Source organism: Salarias fasciatus, chromosome 11, assembly GCF_902148845.1.
Source record: "Salarias fasciatus chromosome 11, fSalaFa1.1, whole genome shotgun sequence".
Classification (NCBI taxonomy): domain Eukaryota; kingdom Metazoa; phylum Chordata; class Actinopteri; order Blenniiformes; family Blenniidae; genus Salarias; species Salarias fasciatus.
Window position 1 is genome coordinate 32,707,830 of NC_043755.1, and position 25,460 is coordinate 32,733,289.

General features: G+C 45.1%; 1 protein-coding gene and 1 long non-coding RNA gene across 2 annotated transcripts; both read right to left on the reverse strand.

Annotated features, from left to right (window-relative positions):
* Nucleotides 1-1,475: 1,475 nt before the first annotated feature.
* On the reverse strand, nt 1,476-25,190 carry LOC115396946 (uncharacterized). Its single transcript, XR_003932416.1, has 3 exons — nt 25,179-25,190; nt 24,293-24,304; nt 1,476-1,629 (listed from the first exon to the last, which is right to left on the reverse strand). It is a non-coding gene; the product is annotated as an uncharacterized LOC115396946 (long non-coding RNA).
* LOC115396945 (copine-4-like) lies at nt 4,031-23,628 on the reverse strand. The gene is given in 19 exon segments (XM_030103032.1): nt 4,031-4,188; nt 4,190-4,249; nt 5,325-5,558; nt 5,904-5,999; nt 6,001-6,030; nt 6,247-6,254; nt 6,372-6,423; nt 6,762-6,816; nt 7,163-7,296; nt 8,121-8,180; nt 9,013-9,099; nt 11,598-11,696; nt 11,886-11,975; nt 12,155-12,238; nt 12,375-12,449; nt 13,592-13,663; nt 15,641-15,805; nt 17,649-17,841; nt 23,508-23,628. Coding segments are annotated over 18 exon segments (1,647 nt in total). The 5' UTR covers nt 17,820-17,841; nt 23,508-23,628; the 3' UTR covers nt 4,031-4,113.
* Nucleotides 25,191-25,460: the final 270 nt, after the last annotated feature.

Consider the following 25,460-nt stretch of genomic DNA (forward strand, 5'->3'; position numbering starts at 1 on the left):
AGCTGCCATAATGCATTACTTGTGTGTATGGGCGGTCGGGTGGGGGGGCAAGCCATTTTCACACTGACCCAGAAACCTGGATGTGGTTTAGGTCGATGTAGTAACTGGAACAATATCAGCATGGCAAAAAGCTCTCAATCTTTAATACTGGACTCCTCAGAATTTTTTTTTTTTTCTCCTTTTACCCGTTTGACATCTGAGACTTCACCATGCTGCTGTTGGCTTGATGTGACAGACTTTCCACTGCTTGTATACAAGTCAGCCTTTCTTATTAGCCTCAACACCGGAGGAGCGGCGTCTCTAATAGCCGTTTCTCATCCGGTGAAGTGCCTTCACATGGAGGTGTTGTTGTCGTGGCGATAATGAGGATTTTTTTTGAGTCGTTGGTGTTTTGCTGCTTCTCCTTTGTGCTGATGACACAGCTAATGGTCGCTCTTCATCCTCCTGAATGAATCACGCCTCCAAACACACGCCCGAGAGCTCTCATTACTGCTGCTGTTTACCACAGACACACCACACACACACACACACACACACACACACACACACACATCGAAGTGTGTCTGAAACTAGCCAACAATTTACTTCCAAATCTAGCTTGAAATGTCATAAACTCATCCGAGGAGATGCTTCAAGGTTGCTCGGCTCAGATAATGACTCTGGGTGTTTACTTACATCCAAAAGAAACCCGAGATTCAGGACTTTTTTCCCCAAACAAATTAAAATCCTGAATAAAAGGTGAATGTTGAGACATGAGCTTGTTTCTCACACTCTGACTGGGTGAACCGTGCACAGCGGGAAGCAGGTGAAGAACGAGGCGCGCCGTGAGCTCACCGATAACATCTTTATTATCAAGAGTTCGTTGGTCATTGTTTTGCACACAATACTGCATGTTAACACAACTACTGGTCATGTGACCCAACACCTGTCCGCCACCTTTGCCTCTGTGTTTTTGCGTTTTTGCTTCAAAAAAGTTAGAAAATCCGTTTTAAACCGAAACGGTAGAAATTCTGAAAACAAATGTCATGTCAGGCCACTAGTGGGTGCTGTGTTGAGAACAGTACGCTGTAAACAGTCAGAGCTCCTTCAATCTGTCTTTGCTTCGATCTACGCAGTATCTATTGGCAAGAATTAAACGGTCTCCATACGTGAATCCAGACGATGGTGTTTTCAGTGGCTTCCAGCACCGGCGATTTGTTAACGGACAATAAAACAGAACCAAAGTTAACGGGGCCTGAGTTTCATGAGGTCACATTCACACAGGTCGAAGTAGAGTTGGAAACTACCAAGTCCTTTATTTTGACGGATCCTGCTTTTGTTTATCAGCGAAAGAGGGTGGGTCCATTAGTGTTAGTCCTCACTGTTTTAACCTGTCAGACATCAGAGAGCGGTCCACAGTCTTTTCGAGGTAATCTGAGAGGTCTCCAAGGTGAAAAAAAACAAACAAAAAAAAAACAACAACAATCGGCTGGAAACCAGTGAGGTAGAAGACGACCAAACCTCACCTAAACGTGGACAGAGTGAAGACATGAGGACGGACCGAGCCAGAGCAGCAGTGAAGTAAACATTGAGCACAGTTGAGGACTGACATACATGGACCTGAAGGCAACACGTGGCTCGAGTGTTCTGCTTCCACCATCCAAACTTCTTCAACTTCAGGGTCTCTTCAGGGGTCAGAGGTTGGAGCCAGGCGATGGGTCTTTTCAGGGGTCAGGTGCTGAAGCCAGGTGATTGGGTCTCCACCTCTCTGCCTGCTCTCAAGAGCATGTTATCTGATCACATACAGTATGATCTTTACATAAGTGAATTAATGTTTGGACTGAAATCTCACCCCGACCACCAAATCTTTGAGCTACACAAGTATTGGAAAACTCATCAGCAATGAACATCTGAAGAATCCGAGGAGCTTTTATGCGAATAATATTGACAAAAGATCCACCAGTGAGTCATAGTGTAAACCAGCAGCTCCTTCCTGGAAGACCTTCCTCTGGACTACTTAGCTAGTTAGTGCGGAAGCCACAGAGAACTAGACTGAGATAATTAGCGGGGAATAAACTGATAGGAGATGAATTAGGCCATCATTTAAGCATTCGAAAATCTGTAACTTATAATGGATGTTGACACTGAAAAGAGAGACAATCAGGCTTCTTTTCCTTCAGGAATTACTAATCTCAGCTGGCCTGGAAACGGATTCTCAGGAGAGTCAGGATGCACTCAGAGGACCTCTGTGTTAACTTATCAGTGTTGTTCCGCTGAGGCTCAACCACTGAATGGATATTACAATCCGGGCATCATTTCATCCAAGTGGTTACATCATAACTACGAACCAGCTCAGGATAGACACTTCAACACAACCTGTAATGACTTCCTGAACTGCAACTGAGTCCAGCCTGGATAAGACATGACGAAAGGAGAATCTCATCCTGACGCTGGAAACATTTTTTTTTTTTAACTTAGCCAATTTTCACTCCTGTGAAGCAAAATGATATATTGTGGTCAGTTTGGTTTATGGTCACACGCCACATTTCCATGATAACAAGCTATGACAAGATGGGGAGCGTTCCATTTCCATGATGACAAACTGTGATGGCATGAAGAGTGTCACGGTTCCAAGAAAATAAACTGACACTCAAACCAGTCTTTGTTTCACAGTGGCTGAAACTTCACCGTGTGAAGTGTTCAGTGATCACATTACATCGCTTATCTTACAAGCTGCTTTAACACCTAACATTAATGGTTGACTAGATGATGAGAGTTCAAAATGCTGCCTATGAAAGTGACTGTTCTAGATAACCAAAGAAAAAGCAGAGCAAAGACCGGCGGACAGGTGTTGTGACACAAATTTACCCAAAATCTACCACCATACTCTAGAAATCTCATCAGAGATATTCAAGTTTGTGCTTTTAAATCTACTCACACATTTTCGTTGACGCGTGAACATGCTTCAGAGTAGAACAACCTCAACGTCGGGCACACTGTGAACATCATTATTACTTGTATCATTCACTAACCAAGAGACAGAAACCACAGGGGGAGTCCCGCATGGAGATCTGCATGCAAAACAACAATTCATGCATCTGCCTCATCTTTTACAAAAGAACCGTAGAGAGGATGCAGACGACTGAGAAGCCAGCTCGCACAAAATGCTTTCTCAAACATACGAACTTTACGAAATTTAGCAAAATCTCAACTTTTATAAAAACAAACCAGAGGGTGGAGGAGGAGGGAGTCATACATCCTTCATGGGCTGCTTCCCGCCATCATGCTGTCTGCAGAGAAGCAGCATTTGGATCGGTCATTGTTGTGTTTGAGTGTTTTTTTCACGTCCTGAATGCTACAGTCTGCTCGAGCCTTCATCGGCTCTGCATGCACAAACAGATGCTAAGGTGCTACAATTAGCATTTCTAAAAACAATGCTTCAGGTGAGATGAACTTTAAGTTTCACATAGGAAACCATCCTGTTGGTTGGAGGATCTCTGAGGATAATGTCCTTCTGGGATTATTTGGGCTAAGTACCACTGGGAATAGTCACTAATTTTGTCTTTAGAATCCTGATCTCTTCAGAAAAAATATAGCTTGTGTTCTGCTTCATGGACCTCTGGACCATCCCATTCAGCTTCGTGCTAATGTGGCTAAGGCATGAACACAACTTCGGGCCAACCAGTGTCTAAATGGGGAACTTATTCATTGAAAAAGAAAGTCTTTTTGAGATTACTGACAACTTCTCAATAATTCCGATAGTTGGTGAACAGCAACAAAGAGAAAAAGCCACAATAAATTATGTAACTTGTGACAGTAATAGCAATTTGTTTAATTGCTTTAATTTCCACTCATTTCCGATCTCTAGCATCAATAATGAAAGCTAAGTTTGCATATCATAGGAAGAATCAGCTCATTGGAACTGAAAAAGAGTTTTCATCCTTCATTTGAGCTGAAACTCTCCTGATGGACCACATGTCTAAAACCCTCTGAAACCTGCAGCAGTGGGCCGTTCCTTCAAAACAAAACACTGCATGTAGCACCTGTAACATCTGTGCTAACAAAGAACTAAAGACAGTAACATGTTTCTGGGTCCAGGGGGCACTGTGCTGTCTGGAGGACAGCAGTGGGGCTTTAGGGGCCAAACGGCCTGGAAGACTGGTACTCGCTGGGCACTTTGGGCTTGATGCCCTTGCTGTTGTAGTAGTCAAACCACTTGGTTGGGCACTTCTGCTAGCACGCTCTTGGCCAGAGCCGCTGGAGATGCCTGAGGAGGACGAGACAGAGACACCGTGTCCCTGTCAACATGGAGGCGTAAACACTTTGAAGATTAACAACTTAGCTTTCTGTAATCTTTCAAAACCACTTGAACAATTTAACCTGATAATGCAACACAGACTTTACAATGAAGGTCCTTTACTAATACTCATTCAGTCATTCAGTTGGTGGTTTGGTCATTTGATTGGTTTGTTTGCTGGTTGTTCAGTCATTTGGTCGTTCATTGTTTGATTAGTTGGTTTGTTTTCTGGTCATTTGGTGGTCAGTCGTTCATTCAATCATTGTAGTTGTTTGTTTAATCAGTTTGTCTTCTGGTCATTCTGTCAGTCATTCAGTAGTTTGTTCAGTTGATTGGTTTGCTGGTCATTCAGACAATCAGCCAGTCGTTCGTTCAATCGTTCATTTGATCACTTGGTTTTTTTTTCTGGTAGTTCTGTCAGTTGCTTGGCTGTTTGTTCAGTCGGTTGGTTTGCTTGTAGGTGGTTTGGTCACTAGTTCGACTAATTGAATTATTTGGTTGTTGGCTTAGTCTTTGTTCGGTCGCTCAGTCAGTCATTCTGTTGCTCATTCAGTTGGTCGTTTGTTGTTCAATGATCATTGATTTATTTGATCACTTGCTGGTTGTTCCATCAATCAGTCAGTTGTTAGTTCAATCAGTTGGTTACTGGTCATTTGGTCAATCGTTCATTAATTCAATCAGTCAGCTTGTTTGCTGATTGTTCAGTCGCTCATTCTGTCAGTTGTTTGGTTGTTCACTCAGTCATTGGTTCATTGATTGCTTGGTTGTTTTTTGGATGTACGTCCCTCTGTCAGTTCATTTAATTGCTTGGTTTACTTGTGGTCTGGTCATTTGGTCAGTCGTTCTGTTCATTCGTCCGATCGTTAATTTGATGGATTGGTTTGTTTGCTGGTTGTTCAGTCATTCTAGTATTTCTTCAGTTGTTTGTTGATACGTTAATCTGTTTATTGGTCGTTCATTCATTTGTTGGTTTGTTTGATGAGTTGAATTGTTTGTTGGTCATTCAGTCGGTTTGTCAGTCAATGAAAGCACAACTGGACTCACGTGTTTTGAAGTTGCGGAACGGGACAAACTGGACAATGTCTCGGAGGACAGGCTCTCCTCTGGGCGACCGCAGGATCCCGTCATCTCCGTCCAACATCTGCATGTCACTGAAATCTGCATTTCCAACACCAACAATGATGATGGACATGGGCAGATGCGAGGCCTGGACGATGGCCTCTCTGGTCTCTGCCATGTCGGTGATGACGCCGTCAGTCAGGATCAGCAGAATGAAGTATTGCTGTGAGAGGAAGAAGGATCGCTAAGTCTTTACATCTGTTTGAAAAACTGAGGTGTACAACCATCTATTAGATGTTTACATTTCAGATGATATTTGATGGGTAAACTTTGTGTAGGTGTGAACATGTTTCCATCTTTGGTCTAATTAGTTTTCGCTACCCAGATCAGAGAGTGCAAATAATGTGACGTAAAGATGGACTTCTCAGATGAATCACAGACTGTCTGAACAGATCTTAGAAGGTTTTCCGGATCTTGGTCATGATTGAAGTGTGAAGTCCACGGGTTTCGAGCTGGTTAGAGGAGCTTCACGCTGAGGTGTCGTCAGGCACATGAAGGAACGTCTCACCATGGCCTCTTTGGTGTGGACCTCCTGCGAGGCCGAGTTGGCCACCTTCTGGATGATGGGGGCGATGTTGGTGGGGCCGTAGAGCTGCAACTTGGGCCAGACAGGCCTGGTAGGCTTCCACTACACCCTTGGATAACTGCAAGGGACACAGGAAGTAACACATTATCACACGTCAGGCATGCTGTGATGTCCCAGCATGCCCGGAGGCAGCACTGTTGGGAGGTAACACCAGAAGGTCGGCAATGACACCACAACTCACAGGAAGAGTTTCCTTTGAGCACCCACACACTCACGCACATTCACACATAGACGCAGAGACAGACACACACAGACATACACACACACAGACTCCTCTGTCAGTCCCTGAATGTATCGCCACAGACATCTACAGATTCCTCTGTCAGTTCCTGAACACATCACCACATACTCTCTCTCTGTTACAAGATTTTCTCTCTCAGAAGCCCCTACCTGCACACTCTGGATTCTCCTCGTTAAAATTCACCGCAAAGTCATGGGAGACCTGGAGAGAGGGGGGAGGAGGAGGAGGGGCGAGATACAAGACAGCAGCTTGATCTTAGATCGGATGTTAGAAAATCTTCAAGAAGATGTTAAACATGGACACAGGAAGACACTTCTTATCTTCTCTCACAGACACAAACATCAAAGTGTCAGTCTCAGGAGCTCCACAGGTGCCCCAACTCCCCCTTTGATTCCCGATAACTCCCCCGTTACGCTCCATCTGTCTCCTCCATAACTATGCCCCCGACTCCCCCTGTGACTCCTCTATGACTCTCCATAACTCCCACTCAGATGGCCCACAGAGTGACAGAGAGCATGCTGGGAGGGGAGTGAAATCACCTTGAAGTCTGGTGGGATTTGAGCGCCGAAGCCGAACGCCGGGAACATTTTGTCACTGCAAGCGAGGAGAAGAGAAAGGGTTGTAGGACAGGAAAGGGTGGAGAAGGCCTGCGATTGGCTGCCAGCAGGAGGCGAAAGGATCACGAAACATCCCTGGATGGCTGAGAGCTGATTATTTGTTGAACCTGTTCAGGTTCAAACAAACTAAAACTGTGATTACACTGAGACGTACAAAAACACATAGCCAGCCCACTGAACTGCACATAGCCAGGCCAGCTGAGTTAGCTACAGATAACCAGACCAGTTACCTGCAGATTAAAATCCAGATTAACTGCAGATAACTCGCGGTTGTGTCACTTCCTGCTGTGGTGCAAGCTGTGCTGTGATTGGCTGCTGCCCACCTGTCGTAGTCCTGGCAGATTTCTCCCACCGCCACCAGAGCCTTCAGGTACTCGTTGGGCTGGAATGGGTGGATGTAGTGCAGCGAGCAGCTGTTCCCGGGGTCTCCGTTCGACGCCGTGAAGTCGATGGCCACCTGCAGAGTGCCACAGCCAATCACAGGGCACAAGACGGAGGAATGATCCAGTCATTGAAGAATAAAGAAATTGTAATTTCACAAACTGTATAGCTAAATACAGGCAGAAATGTATTCTAAAACATAAAAATTAGATTAAATCAAATGGAACAATGAGATCACAAAGTCTAATGTAACATATATGAATGGATGAGTTTGAGTTAGCGGCTAATGGTTGCGTGTATAAATGGATGATGACAGTGAGTAGAAGCTAATGCTAACGTATGCAAACGTTTGACAGTCAGCATGTGAAGGTGGTGCTGAGTGAGTTAGCAGGTAATCTGTGAACATGGATAAATTCACATCAACGGCTCTCCATCAGATTCGATAACTCCACTTGTTCATCTCATCATTTGGAAAAAGTTTGAAGGAAGACCAGCCCGGTTCTGAGACAGCTGCTCAGAACATGAGTCAGAGTGAGGAGCCGCCCAGAAGGATCCGGGGCCACGCAGAGCCGGAGGGAGTGTTTCCGGATCCAGAGCTGCAGGGATCACAATGTGTTCACAGATTATGACAGAAGGAGACTGATCATCCTCCTTCTGTCTCTGCTGGTTCCACTGGTCTCATCCCAGTGAGGGGCGGTCGGCACGGAGACCGGGAGGCTGTTCCACGTGTCGCCATGGTTACCGTTGCCATGGCGACTTCGGCGATAACTCCCAGAACCAGAATTTTTTTTTCCCCTCCAATTTTACTCCCAGATGTGAAAAATTAAAACAGGACGATGACCCGAATATGAACTGCGTGTGTGCGTGTGTGCGTGCGCGCGCGCGTGTGAGTGTTCTCACAGTAAACTGGATCTGACAGCCTCCCATAATATAATCCAGGAAGGAATGCATCTTGATGATCTGAGGATGAAAAAGAGAACAGAGCTGAGACATTAAATATGTACACTTTCATTCATGTTTCTCTCCACCGATCAGCTGATCTGCGCAGCCAATCAGACTCTGGATGTTCTGGACCGTCACCTGAAGATGCATCAGTTAGTGGAGGAAGATGCTCTATTTACAGATTTGGCTCTGGACCACACTCTTTGATAAGAGATGGTCTTTTCCACCCGGGCGCCGGGTGGGGGGGGTATTCTCACAGGCCAGCCGGGGCCCCGGTTCGAGCACGAGGCCCCGGCTCGACCTCGTGTCCCTGGCTGGGCTGACAGAATGGGATCAGTAATCCGTCTGCAGTCTGATTAGCCTTAAACATCATGTGATGCAAGGGCTGCAGAGATACCTGCTGCCCTGCTCTCATTCTGTCACCCCCCCCACCCTCCTCCACCCCTCCGCTCCAGCCCCTCCCGCCTTTTACAATACTCTCTTTCATTTCCTGCTTCCTCTCATCCATCAAGTGCAAATTAGCTGGCTGATTCTCGCGCTTGTATCGCGGCGCTCGTTTCTGTAGCGGAGCTCATCATCTGTCGAGAACCATCAGGAGAAATGTTCCCCGCTCTCACTCGCTGGCAAAATTTCCCCAGAAACCCCCCACACAGGCCTCGCTCCCCTCGGAACGTCTGCTGGGAAATGTCACGTTAAAAGAGCCTCTCGGTGTCCAGTAATTGGTTCTTTAACAGACTGTCGGAGGAGGAGGAGGAGGAGGAGGAGGAGGATGAATAGGAGGAGGAGGAGGAGGAGGATGAAGAGGAGGAGGAGGAGGAGAACATTTAGGATGAAGAAAGAGGTCGGACACCTTGCACTGGTTCAGAATCACAATCCCAGAGTTCTTGTAGTTCTTCTTCTTCACCCTGTATTTGGGGTTGATGCACGGCCACTGAACCTGTGTGCACACACACACACACACACACACACACACACACACACACACACACACACACACACACACACACACATTAATGTCCTCGTTTCGATGCGGACTCGTGCTCGGGGTTCTGTTGGTCTGATCAGATTGTCCCGTTTACATGAACTCTGAATAAAGCGATTGGATTGATGTTGACACAATAGATCAGTCCCATCATGCCTTGCAGTGTGATGCTGGTCCTGGAGATGAAGGAATAGATCGGCCACAGGCAGCCAGAGGAGGGGTGGAGGTGGGGGACTGTAGGCTCTGGTTTGAGCTGTCAGCTGGAGGAGGAGGCTCATAAATAAAAAGTGAGAGGAGGTCTCCCCACGGACCCTCATTGTTCTCTGTGGAGGAGGTGAAATATTTTCCCTCCTCCTCCTCCTCCTGTGCTGTCAGACTGCAGGGATGAAGAAGAATTTCTCCTCTGTGACACTGGAGTCATAAAGGAGGCAGACACTGGACTGTCCCATTGTCTGTAATAACCGGGGAATATCCCACAGTCATTTCAGACAGTGAACTCACCACAGAAAGTGAACGTACCACAGACGACAGACTGCCCGGAGGAATAACAGACAGTATCCACGGACACTTCTCTGTCATTAGGAGTCACTGGACAGTCCATTATTATTCATGGTTGACTGACCAGAGACAATGCATCATCCCACTTTAATTAATTAATTAATTTATTTTATTTATTTCCCATTTTCTCTGAAGGCAGCACGCCCACCAAACCCAGGTTGAAATCAGTGAACCAATGAGCAACAGGTGCAGCACTGAGGGAGGAAGTCGGAGGCAGACTGATGGAACAGAGAACAGGAACTGACAGAGGGGGCAACTGACTGGTCTTGGACAAACGGAAAGCTAACAGCACGGTGATCTGAAGGAACACACAGCAGTGATTCCAGATCGTTCTGGGGCCCGTCTGAGAGGCGTTAAACATGTCTTTATAAATGATGTGAAACCAACAAAAAGATGAGAAACCAAAACTTACAAAAAGTCACTCTTACTAAATAACTTGAATATTGTTGGAAAATTGGTAAACTAAAGGTAATAAATATCTTAAAATAAAAAACAAACATTGCATAAAATCTATTACCATCGAGCGTATTTGTGTGCAGTGTGATGTGTGTTCATCAACAGACAAAATAGAAAACTGAGCTCTAATTAAAGAATGTACACATCAGGAGACAAGCAGAACAAAAAACTTGTTCAATTTTAAATAAAAACATGATAAACACACAAACTACAGTATAAAATCTTCCTTAAGGGACTAAGTACATATTACCAGCCAGAGCTCATCAACAGGATTTGACCTTTGAACCTCCACACATGCCTTGACTCCAGTAAATACTGTAAGTGTGTCCTCCAGATCCAGAGACCTCCTCACACTGCGCTCTGCTGAAACCAGAATCAGTCCTGAAAGTGTCTCCTGGGACATTATTGACCTGAGATCGGCTCAGGTCGGTTTTACAGCTGAGAGGCTTCCCTCTCCTGAGGCGGCAGAGACTGAAGAGCCGGCAGCAGATGAAGGGCGATGCTGAGTTTTCCACAGAGATCCACAAGCTTTTCTTTCTAAACATAATCAAGCATTTCTAAGGTTGGTCTGCCCTTGTGGCCCCCCAGTGGCCTGGACCCCCCAGCAGCTGCCTGCCTCGCCTGTCGAGAAGCTCCGCCTCTGAACACAGCCTGGACGAGTCAGTGGTGTCAGAAGCCTGGCGGACCGCTCCACCCGGGGTTCGGAATTCAGCCTCCGCCTATGTTCTCCACCTGGTTCGTGTCGGATAACAAAGGACCAGGCGAACGGTGGGACTTGGTGCTGCTGTGACTTCGCTGGTTTTGGTTCTGGGATGTTTATTCCTCCAGGACCCGGACCTGACCTCCGGTAATGGACGGTCCTCATGCTGTGTCCACAGACAGTGGAGAGCTCGGCGTGTCGGACAGTGGGGGCTGATGTTTCCTGAACGTGACCGAGACGCGGATGTTGGCTTGTTTTCGTGGATTGTGTGTTTGGATCTGACGGTGGACACACTGCTCCAGTGATAATGAGACAGCTGAGAGGAATCTCTCTTTGTGCGAGCGTGCTGTCATCTTCGGGGGTTTTCCTCTGGAAGCGGGCGAGGAGCTGCTTAATTAGCGGCGCTTCACCGACAGCTGCGTCTCCCATTAGCTCGCAGCGTATTCACGCCGTCTGCCAGAAGGCGCTCCTCCAGTGCGAGCCCCGCAGGAGTCGCTCTAAAGGCCGGTCAGGAAGCTAATTGGCGCATTCATGGAAACCTAGAGCTGCAGGAACTGATCGAGTCCAGAGTTCAGAGTGTCAAGGGTCTGTTTTTGCCTCAATTTATCAATTTACATTTAGAAAAACTTTATGAATCCCTGGGGAAAATTCTTCAATTTATATGAGAACCAACATCACCGTGACGCCATGAGAGGCGTTCAGGGTCACTCAGCCTTGTTCGGAGTTTTCAGCGTCTCACCTGCCGTCCATCAATGGCTCCTCTCATCTCTTTGAAGGTCGCCTCGAACTCCCCGATGTAGTCGTGCTTCCCGTTGGAGTCCCAGTCCCACACAGTGCACTGATCACACACACACACCACACACACACACACACACACACACACACACACCACACACACACACACACACACACACACACACACGATTTCAACGATGGAGGACAAACAGAAAAAAAAGTTTAGTTTCTTGTTACGCATTATGTGTGTGTGTGTGTGTGTGTGTGTGTGTGTGTGTGTGTGAGATTGTACCTGCAGCTTGCGTTCATGGTCTCCACTGCAGAGCGAGTTGAGAGACACTTTGAAGGTTTTCCACACAGGATTAAGGTTATTCATCACAGTCTGAAACACACACACACACACACACACACACACACACACACACACACACAAATCAAATTTGAGGTTTGAATGCTGACTTTCCTTTAGACTCCGTGGCTTGAAGGCGAGTGTGAAGATGTTTTTCCAGAGATTGGTTTCAGGTTTTGTGCAGATGACCTGCGGGGTTTGGGCGTTCGTACCTCAGTTCTGTAGACGAGCTGCAGCGTGGCGTCGTCGTTTAGCCGGTAAATCTCTAGAAACGGATCCGACTTACTGAAGAAGTCCTGAACAAAACACACACTCTCACTGAGTTTAGTGAAATAGTAACAGAGCTGCTCTCCGCCGCAGACGGCGTGATGCCGAGTTGCGAAAACGCCAGATTGGCTCTTAAATGAAGTTTTAGTGAATTTGAGTCGTCACCTTGTCATCCAGCTTCCTGGCACTGAAAGAGAGCTCGATGTAGTCGTCGTTCCCCGTCAGCTCCTCTGCTGTGATCTGGACACACACACACACACACACACACACACACACACACCTCCGTTCAACCTTAATTTCTTCAATTTCTGCCAATGTCACGTTCATTTTAAGGAAATTTATATCCACTATGAAATGATTTTTCTCCAGATTGTAAAACAAGTTTTTTTCAAAAAGCCAAAGCACTCGCTCATGTTGAGAGGAAGCAGATGAAGAACTCCAAACATGAAAACTTCCCACCAGAAGTCACAGCACTTTCCTGGAAGACGTTCCAATGCAGCTTTTGAAAGATTCTTTTTAAAGGATAGAGGAAGAAAAGTGGACGAAAACAGTTGGAAAGAGGAGGAGGAGGAGGAGGAGGAAGAGGAAGGAGGAGCAGGAACAGAAGAGCAGTGATGGATGGAAGAAGAGCCAGAAACAAGAGAATAAAGGGAAAAGAGAATAATCCCGGTCCGGATGGAAATGTGTCAGTAAGACTGAAGCACAAAGCAAGGTGTGGAGGGAGATAAGAGGAGGGAGGGAGGAAGGGATGGAGGAGAAAGAGGAGGAGGGAGAGGAGGAGGGAGGAAGATACTAGAGAAACAAAAGAGGAGAATCACAGAATGAACAGCAAAAAAAAAAAGACAAACAACACAAACAATTATTTAAAATGAATTGAATCTGCTTCCTGCTCAGCAAACCTTTCAAAGAGGAGGATCAGAGGAGAAAAGAGGAGGACTGGAGGGGAAAAGAGGAGGATCAGCTCTGATTCTGTAGATAAACAAGAAGACAAACACAGGTTTTCCGACCCGACATGCCTCCACTGAGAGATTTGGTCCGAGCTCAAGGTGGGAATTTACTGTGAAAAATCTCAGATTGGGAGCCTGTTATTGGACCAATGGCTCCCAGGAGGTCAGAGGTCACTGTGATCATATTGATCCAATCAGAGGAACTGAGATGTGGAACAAGTCAAAACTTCCCAAAGAGGAAAAAACAAAGAATTGAGGATTAATTGGAAAGGTACTGGGAAGTTCACAGAATGCAGATCCACTGAAAACTCCCTCAGTCACTGTTCTGACTGGGTACTTCCTGCCAGGAAAGGAAATTGGGGTTTTCTGACACCCCCAAGTGGAATAATCCATGTTAAAGTGAGAGGAGGTCAGAGGTCAGAGAGTGGAGCTCACCGTGATGATGGCTTTTCCAACAGTTCCTCCTGGTTTGAGCAAAGCTTTGACAGTTTCGCTCTGAGAGATGATCTGCCAAAATACAATGATACAGCGAAATGAGGAAGAGAAGATACAGAACATCGAGAGAAGAGAACAACAGGAGACACAGAGAAATGGAAGAACTGAAGAACAGACATCTAGAGAACAAAGAAGATACAGAGAACCAAGAACAGACAACAGAAGATACAAACTAAAAAAGGCAAGGCACATCTATTGATGTAGCACCAACTCAGACAAAAGGCTATTCTCACTGCTTCACAAAGACTTAAAGGAAAAATACATGAAAGCAAAGCAAGAATCTTAATCATAAATGATTAAGATTCTGGAATCATTACATCTGCTCACATTCTCACACAAACCTTTCTTTCATTTGAGCTTTCAATCTTCTTCCCACTCTGGGCTTAACCCACTGGAGGACTCTGTATTCCTCCTTCTTCACATTCTCTAGACCTTTTCCGGAACACGTTCTGTATCTACCCTGGTTTGAACATCTTCTGTTTCTTTTCATAAATCGATTTGCAACATCGACTGAAAAAAGCTAAAGAAGCTTCAACACCGAACATGCAAACTCCAAATGATCCAGGGGTCAAATTACTTCTAAAAGCACAAATAATGGAGCTGCTAGCATTAGCTAATAGGTATTATTCCTCTAATTATAGAGCATCTTCCTCCTTCTAACTGAACATCAGCTCTTGTGTTTTCCTCTGTAAAACAGCCTTGAGACGACTGTGTTGTATTTGAAGCTATTTGAATAAAGCTGAGTTGAACTGAAAGAGTTCTTTCATCACTGATGACATTCAGCATCTGTGTTTGGTCAGAAAATCTTTTCTTATTGGACGATCGGATTCATTATTTTCCTGTCTTTGAAGTTTTGAGAAAAAAGCTCAGTTGAAATTGGAAGTGAAATGCAGATGAGTCAAAGGCACGACTCCGGAGACAAATGTGAAAGTTCAAAGGGTTTATTACAAAAAAGGGTTGAGAGCAAGACAAAAAGGACAAAACTCAGGGAGGCGGGAAGGAGCTCTGAAAAGCAGCCGGAGAACTCACGAGAACAAAAGGCCGAAACACGAAGCACACAGAACAAAGTCTGAGAGGACGAGACAGGAGGACACGGGAGAAAATGAAGGAGGGCAGCACACCGGGGCAACATGAGGACAGGGAGGGCAAGACTCCTGCAACGAGAGGCAAAAGCAGCAATATCAAAGACAAAACGAGAACAAACCAGGAGGGAACACTGCTTCCTGACATGAGGAGAACCTGTGTGAGGTTTGTTTCCCAGGTTCAAAAAACTGTGAGAACATTTTGCTAACAAGCTAACCAGCTAGCCACAGACTGCCCAGTGTAATACCACTTTGTACCAGAAGATCTTTTTACATGTCAACAATTCAAGTAAAAACTGAAAATTTTCATTTTGTTTTGGGCGTCCGGTTACACAGCAGCGGTCCTCAGAGCCACTGAAAATGGAACTTTTGAAAACGGCTCACAAGGTGGAGCGTTTTGAAAATGCTCTGGTTCTGTTGTTATGTAGATGAGTGAAAACATCATTTTCTGGAAACACTCGGGCGCCGTCCTGAGGAGACGATGTTACTGCGTGTGTGCACTTCGGTTGTGTTAAATAGCTGTTCTGCTCATGCTCAGTAGACAGACATAAGAACAATGTTTTCCTGCAGACTGTCATGACTCCCAAATTCCAAATTCCAAATTCTCCTGGACTTGGTACTTTTAGAGTTGACAGTCACTGTAACAGCAAATCAACTTGGTCATCTATCCATACAAATGTGCCTGTACTCCCATTTTTAAAGTTTGTCGTGTATTGTTTTCAGCGTGCATGTGTGGTTTCAAGACAAAAACAACAAACAGTGTAAACTTGTGGCCTGGCACGGCCATTACATTTTCAGTGTTTCTGTATAAATGTGAAACTTTTCTGAAGTGAAAATGCAGACGATGTGTTGTCATTTAAAACATTGTGTAAATGAGGCTCTGTCACGTTGTCTCTGACCGTCTCACCTGTCCCAGCGTGCACTCCACCGCTCCCAGGAAGTCGTCCTCTTTCAGATTGATGTCGTACAGCTCAAAGCGCAGACGCTGCACCTCTTCAAAATAAAAGTCCAGGGTGAAGACCTTTGAGTAGGAGGGGTTGACGCAGCTGCGGAGGACCTCAGTGCGGTCCACCTGCAAGAGACACAGGACATTCATGAGGAGGTGAGACACTTAACCCTTTAGCTCCAGAACACATATTCAGAATAAATGACCCCGCCTTCAGAATAAAACGCCTCATCAGGGATACTAAACATTACCCCCACAGGTTATCAGGGGTATTAAGTTCTGCCCCCCTCATGTGGTGACTTTAAGTGCACTACACCTCCAATCCAGGAGGGGGCGATAAGAAGAAAGAAGCCAAACAACGAGGAGGACATATACTGAAGCGGAGGTGGACTCCCTGGTTTGAGTGTAAACGTTAGGAGGTTTCTGATGGAGCTTTACGAGTCCTCAAACAAGACGCATGACGCTGAACAGCAATGAGATGCTATAAACAGTAGAGATATGCTAAATAGCACAGACATGCTGAACGTAAAGAGACGCTAAACAGTAAAGAGACGCTAACAGTAGAGATATGCTAAATGGTAAAGACAATGCTGAACAGTAGAGATATGCTGAACAGCAAAGAGACGTAAGCAGAAAGACATCAAACAGCAGAGACGCTACACAGCAGAGAGACGGCAAACAGTAGAAAATACGCTAACAGGCAAGGAGACGTTTAATGGTAAACAGACATTAAACAACAGAGAAGCTAAACGACAACATGTGTGTGTGTGTGTGTGTGTTGTGTGCATGCACATTCATGCACGTGCCTGTGTGTGCGTGAGTGTTTGTGTGTCTGGTCTGTCCCACTTTATATTTTTAGTCGAGTGGACACAGATAAACACTTCCTGCTCTTCCTCGCCTCGTCCCACATTCATCCTCGAGTGTTGTCGTATATTCCTTGAATGAAATGACCGCGACTTTCTTCACGATCTGCTCCCTGATTGGCTGAGAGCTGACTTCCTGTCACAGGCCACAGTCAGGCAGATTTGGATGGAAAAGCTGTCTATGTGAGATCAGATTAAGAAATTCTCTAAAGGCTTTTCTCCCTTTGACTGCAAATCAAAAGTTTTAAAACCAAAACTAAAGCTTTCATTTTCTGCTGAAAATAAAAACAGCGAAGACACGTAAGACCAGGTTGAAACATTGGTCTGAAATCATCCTGAAACTAGTCTGAAACTAGTCTGAAACTCACTTCTTCTCGTCTTTAGTTCATCAATCTGGTTCTTTAAGAAGAGCTTAACGTCAAGATTATAGAGCATCTTCCTCCTTGATGAGAATTTCCATGCTGTGATACCACTTTGTACCACTGGGTATGTAATGAGTCAATCTACATGTCTCCCTGCTCTCATTCTGACAACAGAAGAAGTGCTGCCCCCTGGTGCACAGAGGTGGGAATACATCAACCTGACATGCTGCACCTTTAAGCTTTTCTACCTTCTTCTGTTTAATCCTTAACAACTATTGTGTCCTTGTCACAAAACCACCGAGAGCGCACTGTGAAGCTGCTGAAATATGAATTAAAACCGGAGACTTTTCATGACTTCCCACTTTTTTTTTCTGTCCACAGTTGGAATTAATTACAGGCTGAGGTGTAAAACGGCATCAAACAGCTGCACATGACACGCTGAGCCGTAGCTGAAATGAAAGCTGATGCTCGAACCCTGAGAGTAGCACTGTTTCAGGAGCTGTTCACGCATATTTCACAGATTTGAGTCGGGATCAAAGTGGTTTACTGGGACATATTTTAGGTCGCGCCGCTGGCAGAGCTACAAACACCGAAGAGGAATGATATTTAAAAGATGAGTTTCACCCCCAAACCCATGAAAAACACCAGAAAAAAAGCCCATAAAGCAAGAGACCCCTCCCCCAACACAAGCTCCACACAGATCAGCCAATCGGAACACAGTCTGTAGTTGCCATGGCGACCCACCTCCATCCACTGGCCGTGAGACTGCATCTTGAGGACGAAGCAGGGGTCGGGCTTGGACAGGGCGTCCCGGTCGGAGATGCCCTTGCAGGTGAGCCTGAGCTCCACCTTGGTGAGGCAGGAGCTGCTGAACAGGCCCAGAGAGTTGGCCGCCGACTCGTAGATGTCACTCATGCTGGCGGACGGGGCGGGAAGTCTGCATGGGAGGGACAGGAAGTGGACTATTGTCACAGAGTTTATTCTAAAGCCGGCTTTAGCGTCAACTCGAACAAGAGTCACTGGTGGTGAGCAGAGGAACATGGAGGAACCCAGCAGAGGTGGTCGAGAACCACCAATGTTTTCTCGCCATTTATGGCGTTTTCTCTCAACGTTTGGTCATAACTAACTGTATTTCATTACATTTACTCTAATCAGGTTGATTTCAGTCTCTCCCTGATCCAACCTGAAGCTCAGACAAAAAGTATTTGGTGGAAGAGGACATGGGAGGAACTTCACGACCGAATCCATCTGGTTACATCAAATCAAAGCAACAACATATTTCTAAGAGTTTAGAGTCTATTTACAGTCGAGCTGTAGTGGCTTATTTAAAAAGTTCTTACTCCACTGGTTACATGAAATGAAAAGTAACCAGTTCAGTCAACAGAGACGCTGTTTTCTTTGGGACAGAAAAGCCGGCGGACCACTCTTCCTCCTCCTCTATCTGACGAGCTCTACTCCACCGTGACAGGAAGTTATCTGCTGTGTCACGATGAAGCGATCGTATCTCCACCTGCAGCCAATCCCCTCCCTCCAGAGTTCGATTAGCATCTTCTGATTAACCCAAGCGAGAAGGGAGGAGGAGGAGGAGGAGGGGGAGGAGGAGGATGAAGTCAGTGATATGATCTGACAGGGAGAATATATCTGCAGCTCGGGTTACCTTGAGTGAGACGAGGAGGAAACAGGAAGGAGGTTATCTGAGAGCACAGATCAGATCTTTAAGTGGACCGGATCAGGTTCCAGCCTCATGTTCTGGATCGGTGGATCTTAAGGAACCAACGGAAAGCTCGAGAGTCAGTTAAACGTGATCTCAGTGGGGCTCTGAGAAACGACGCATTTCTCCAGATAATCGGCTTCAAGGTTTTCGGGTTAAAATCGACAGTCTCTCATCATGTTTGACAACTTCCTGGTTCCTGTCAACCTAACCGAGGCCACGATGTCAGGGAACAAAACGAAGAACACAAACTTTGTTAGAATATTGGCAATAATAAGACAACTCAGTTCCACATGGGCTGTTTTGTTTTCTACAGTACACCTGACACCTGATATTTTCACCTGAAAATTACACATTGTAAAAATGTACAGTGGTTTTCATATAAAGTGAATAATTTATAGTTCCTAACTTCTATTATGAAAAAGAAGTAATAAACCCACTCAGAGATTCATTTAGTGACGTTTAAAATCTCTACATTTTGCAATGAAATGTGATTTGGAACAAGACGAGTTTAGGGGGCCGACTGTTGTGAGTTGGATCACCAGGTCAACCAGGGCGAGGCTGCGCGACCGTGTGGACCAGCGAGGGCCGAACGGGACCCTGACGCTGATCCTCCCTGAGAAACCCCAGACCTGGCTGTTGAAGCTCCAACCAGGCAGCCGTTTGCCTACAAGGACGGACTAAAGGAGGTGGGCGAGCGTACAGGGAGGCGTGGCCCGAGGGTCCAGTCAGAGACTGGTCAGATCGTCTGACACGAAGCCGGGCATCGCAGAACAAACTGGTCTTCAGTAGGGGTGCAAAAGACGCCGGATCGGGCGATCGAGTCGCAGATCCTCGCTGCAGGACGCACACACTGGATGTTCTGGTGTGTCTTCAAAGTGGACCCAGCAAACAGCCTGCGGGCGTCGAACGGGAAGGGAACCCAGCCCATCCTCAGGGAGCCATCTTCAAACACATGAGGGGGGTTCTGACTTTTTGTGTTGAAATAAAAGGATGAAACGCTGGAGACACGCACCACACACACACACACACACACACACACACACACACACACACAGACACACACAAACACACACACACACACACACACAGACACACACAACACACACACACACACAACACACACACACGCACAGTGGAGATGAAGAGTGATGGTGTCATTAATGCTGCTCTCTTTGACAAACAGATGACTGATGATGTTCCCCCAAGGTGAAGCTCTTACAGTAAGTACATTAGTGGTACACAGAGGGAGAAAACAAACAAACACACACACACACACACACACACACACACACACACACACACACACACACCACACAGTCTTGTATTTCTATCCTTGTGGGGACCGTCCATTGACTCCCATTCATGTCTAGCCCCTAACCCTGACCCTTACCCTAACCTAACCCACAACAACAAAGCCTAACCCTAAAGAAATGTTTTTGCACTTTACTTTTTTCAGTAACAACAACATGGTCAAGAAAACACTGTTTCCTACTTAGGACCGGAAAAAGGTCCCCACAAGGCACGTCGTTCCACGTTTTGCTATCCTTGTGGGGACATTTGGCCCCGACAAGGATAGAAATACAAGAACACACACACACACACACACACACACACACACACACACACACACGCTCACACACACACACACACACACACACACACACACACACACACACACACACACACACACACACACACACAGGATTTAGGATGCTTTGAGTTCAGCTCTGTATGTGAGAATTATATTATGATAATTCAGCCAAACACACATGGAACAACTAAGAGAAAAACCTCTAATTGGAAACTTGATACACACACACACACACACACACACACAAACCATACTCCATAATAAATAGTAATCAGCATTTTAAAGAGCAGAAAAACACAAAACCAGCATAAAGGAAACCCCTGAGAACGATCAAGTGAAGACAACAAGACAAAACCCATTAAAATACACAAACAAAACTCACACAATGAACACACACACACACACATAATGAACAAATACAATACAGACACATTTAATGCACCCAATGAACACTGAACACACACTGGCCTCAAACCACTGCAGAGAGAAAAGAGAAACAACAGCAGCACAGATTGTGCTTTATGGGAAAAAAAAACCTCTTATCCAATCATCATGCAGCAAATAGTCTGAACCCTCAGGGTCCAGATCAGAGCCAATCTGAGTCCAGGCCAGAACCGGTCTGACTTCTGATCAGAACCGGTCTCGTTTCCTCCTCTAATTGATGAGTGACATGAATGAAAGAATGAATGAATTGTAGTGAGTCAGTCTACAAACGGTTCCCAAGAGTTTTAGACAGGTTGGTAATGCTAACCGCTAACAGTCGTTCTCTGGTTGTTTCCTGTAGATATTAAAGCTCCAAAGAAAACAAGCTGCTTGTGATCTGATCTGCTGCCGTCAGTGTTGTCTCATGAAGCTAACCGACCAAACTATCCAGGTTCCAGCCGGTTTCCTGCTCAGGTCGCACTGTGCTGCGACTCGAGGAAACGAGTCGTGAGTATGAAAGACGAGCCGATGTTCCCAGACCACATGTACCACGGGCTCCTTGATGAAGATACCTCAGTGAGAACCTCAGTGAAGAAAATCACCAATGCTTTGAGCCCAACATACACCAACAGGAACCAACAGGAAACCATCAGACACCGGCTGACACAAGCAAAGACCAGCAGACTCTCGAAATCCAGTCTGAAACCAGTTTAAACCAGCCTGAAATCCTTCTGAATCCAGTGTGAAACCGGTCTGATACGGAGTGGAACACGAGGACTACCACATGTGCAATGCACCATGGGAGTTGTAGCTCAAGGAAAGTCAGACCTCACAGCTCCTTACTACAGTACCCATGATGCTCGGCGCCATGCCGCGGAGACATGGAGTCTCTGTGTGTGAAAGCAAAGTGAGCGGCCGGATTTCCCATGGTCGATGAAAGCATCGCCGGTAGGAAGCGTCTCTGACGGTCTGTAATGAACACCACAAGTAAAAATAACCGATGCTCAGTGAAGGCATGGTCCCCATGGAGTCCACAGAGGATCCGGGTCTGTCCGGGTCCAGTTTCAGTTCTTCTAGTTACGTGTGTCTTTAAAAAGATTTTGAAGGGGTTCCAAACCAGTTTTGAGCTGGTTTTAAAAAAACTACAATTCACTCGGTTCTGTGTCAGGATTGGGACCCGTTTGAACGAGCTGTGGACAATCTGGCAAGCCTGTGGATACAGTTTTGGAGTCATTTGGTTTGGAGAAAGAGGACTAGTGGTGGTTTGGCCGTGGACTCGGGTTCAGACTTGGTTTCACAGTCACGTCGGCTACTGAAGCAAGATTTGGGCTAGTTGAGTTTTTTAGAGTGGTTCCAGAGCTGGTTTACGTAGAGTTCTGGACTAGTTCAGATGAGATCTGGACTAGTCCCTGCACTGGTTCTGGACCTTTGACTAGTTTTCCTGTGTTCTTCTTCAACATGGCCTCCCCCTGAACTTTAAAGACTGAGTTCCAGACTCCTCCTCCTCCTCCTCATGCTCCTCCCCATCCCCCTGAGGACCATCTGCAAACACTGCCCACATCCACATACAGCTGCCCACATCTGCAAACATCCACAACCACCGTGCAACATCTGCACCATCTGTAGACATGTGATCTGACTGAATGGAGCAGAAACTCTCAGAAGACACGAGGAGCAGATTTATCTTCAAGCTGAGGGACGTTCGGGGTCTGATGAAGCTCCTGAAACCAGCAGAGGGACGAAAAAGAATCCTGCTTCCACGCACAAGGAGGGAAAATAATGAGAGTTATAGGAGAGGTGCTGGCTGAGGCGCTTTTCCTCCTCAGCCACACAGTCAAAGGTCCTGAGAGAAAACCGCAGAACGATGCTCGAGGGGAGGGACCAGCAGCCGAGGGACCGGCTGAATGGACATGCGACAACAAGACAGAAATGGATTGAAAAAAAGACAGAGATGTGACATGAAAAGACAAAGATGAGATTAAAAAAAAAGACAGAAATCTCATTAAAACAAGACAAATGTGATAAAATGAGAAGATGTAGATGTGTTTTTTTAAAAAACAGAGAAGTGAATAAATAACAGAAATATTATTAAAAATGATAGAAATCTGCTTGAAAAGAGAGAGGATATGATAAAATGACAAAAATGAGAAAAAAATGGAAGAAATGTCAAAGAGAGATGTGATTAAAAAAAAAGACAGATGTGATACAAAAAAATATATCCAATCCACTTGATTTGGAAACATCTCCAAAGTGCTTAATTTAAAAACATCAACAATGCAATAGAGGGATAAGCAATAATTCAAAATTATTCTATCATAAAACAATAAAATGAAAAAGACAAACCAAGCAAAAAAAATTAAAGACGTAATTAAATACAGAAATAGATTGGATTAAAACAGATGTGATTAAAAAGACAAGAATATGATTAAAAAAGACAGAGACTTTATTAAAAAGGCAGAGATGTGATAGTCAAAATACAGAAATATGATTGGATAAAGATTGATGTGATGAAAAAGACAGAAATGTGATGAAAAAAGACAAAAATGTCATTGAAAAGACACGATGTGATTACAAAAGTCAGAGATGTGATTTTTTTAATGACAATATCAAAAAGAGAAGAAAGCGGTGGAATTTTGAACAAAGTATGGCAATAAATAGAGAAAATGTTAGTTAAAATAAATGAAGAGGACAGTGTGATAATAGGAGAGAAATATATTATGAAAAAAAAATGTGATAAGAGGACAGAAATAGCTTCAAAATGTAATCAGAAGGAGACAAAAATATCTAAGAAAATGTGATAAAATGATAAAAGGACAGAAATGTGAAAGTGGTGATCAAAGTGAGGGTCCATACTCCTCCTGCACAGATATTTTACCTTTTTCACGTGAAGAAGAAGAAGTTTCCACTCTCAGGTCAGACGGACTGAATCCAGCTCAACTCCGCATGGACACACGCTCATCTTCATCACCTTCATCACCTTCATCACCACCACGCTCCTCCTGCTCCTCCTGCCGCTGCCGGGGAGCCTGGGCAGCCCACAGCCGCTCACTCGGCTTTATATGGAGGGGAAACCCCCCTCGCCCACACAGGGGGGGTGTGGGGGGGGGTGCGGGAGGAGGAGGAGGAGGAGGAGGAGGAGGAGGAGGAGAGGAGGAGGAGGAGAGGGCCGGAGCAGAGCAGTCAGAGCAGAGCAGAGCAGCAGAGCGGCCTGCAGAGACTCCTGCAGGAGGAGCTCTGGTACGACAGGACTTCAGTTTTAATTCCATTTTATTTGTTTAACAGCAAACAGTTTTCTTGAGACGCTTTTATAGAGGAAAGCCAACAATTACACATGAGCAAGAACAGGAGAGAGGAGGAGAGGAAAGAGTCCCTTCAGACAGGAAGAAACCTGCAGAACCAAACTCAGAGGAGGAGGAGAACCCCGTAGAGCCATTTCTGTCCTCTTTCAAAAAAAAAAATAAAAGATTGGGATGATGTTAAAGACTGGATTTCTCTCAAGATCATTGATGTTAAGGGCTTGGACCTCTCTGATATTTTATACTGCAAAGTGTATCCAGACTGTTTTTAATATGCTTCTTTGTTGGGAAAATACAGTTTACACTGTAATAAATGGAAGAACAAAAAAAAACCCTCCTTTAATTGTTTCAAAATCAGTTTGACCTTATTCTTTGTCTCTAAAAAGAGTGTCAGGTACAGTTTCCCCACAAAATATGCCAAGATAGTCTCTTTTCTTTTGATTTGGTTTCAACATAGAAGACGCAGACCAGTGTGCATTTAATTGATGGCGACTTGTGTTGATGGCTGCAGCATAGATTAACCTTTGACCTCAATAGTTCTGTAAATAGAGCACTGTCTCTACATTGCCCGTGTAGCTCAGTGTCAACACTAAAACATGAAGCGCTTGGCTCCTAAAATGTCCATCTGTTTTCTGACATGCTGGGTAAGTACAAAGTCTACTGTAAAATTTATGGTTGGTGGTTGAGATCTAGATTCTGACTCCGTCACTCTGATCATCTCTGGTTTGTTGATATATCATCAGATCTTTTGAACTGATGTTTCCTTTCAGTGGAGGCTTTTGGTAACTGGCTGTGTTGAGTTTGTGTTGTATGAAAACCTGCCTGTGTGTTTTTTCTTATGACTGTCTGTGCATCCCTGTCAGTGACGTCATGTTACTGTGTGTGTTGTGTGTGTGTGTGTGTGTGTGTGTGGCTTGTAAACCTTTTGGCTTTGTCACTTAACTGAATGTCTTATGTAATGTGGAGCATGATAACGTTTTTATACCCCGGAGCTTTTATTGTGTGCCAGTTACTGTTGTGTCTAATTATCAGGGGTAAGGCCATGATCTCACTGTTGCTCTGTCAAAAAAAAAGAAGCTCACTGTTGGTCCCCCAGCAGTCTTCACCTACAGCAGCTTCACTGAAACAGTCCAGGGAGGCCTGAAGCAGCCCTAACTGTAAGCTTTACTAAACAGAAAGGTCTTAAGCCGAGCCCTGAAAGTACAGACTGTGTTGTGTCATTTCCCAATAGTTTTTTGAAAACTGTTGACATATTTTGTTATCACCTCTTATCAAACTAATAATATTTTGATATTATGATGATCCATCAAAACTACTACTACTACTACTATACTAAGAATAATAACTTCCTTTTTTTCTAATTGATTTTTTCAATTTGTATTATTCTCTATTATTTTGCTGATTTTACGAATCATGCAAATAATGTTTGTATTCTTTCTTTTATTTCCTTTGCTTCTCTTTTAACATTTCCTTCTTTGAAATGTAAAACAAAAATTTTTTTCTTTCTCACCAACTAGGACATTCCTTCTTTT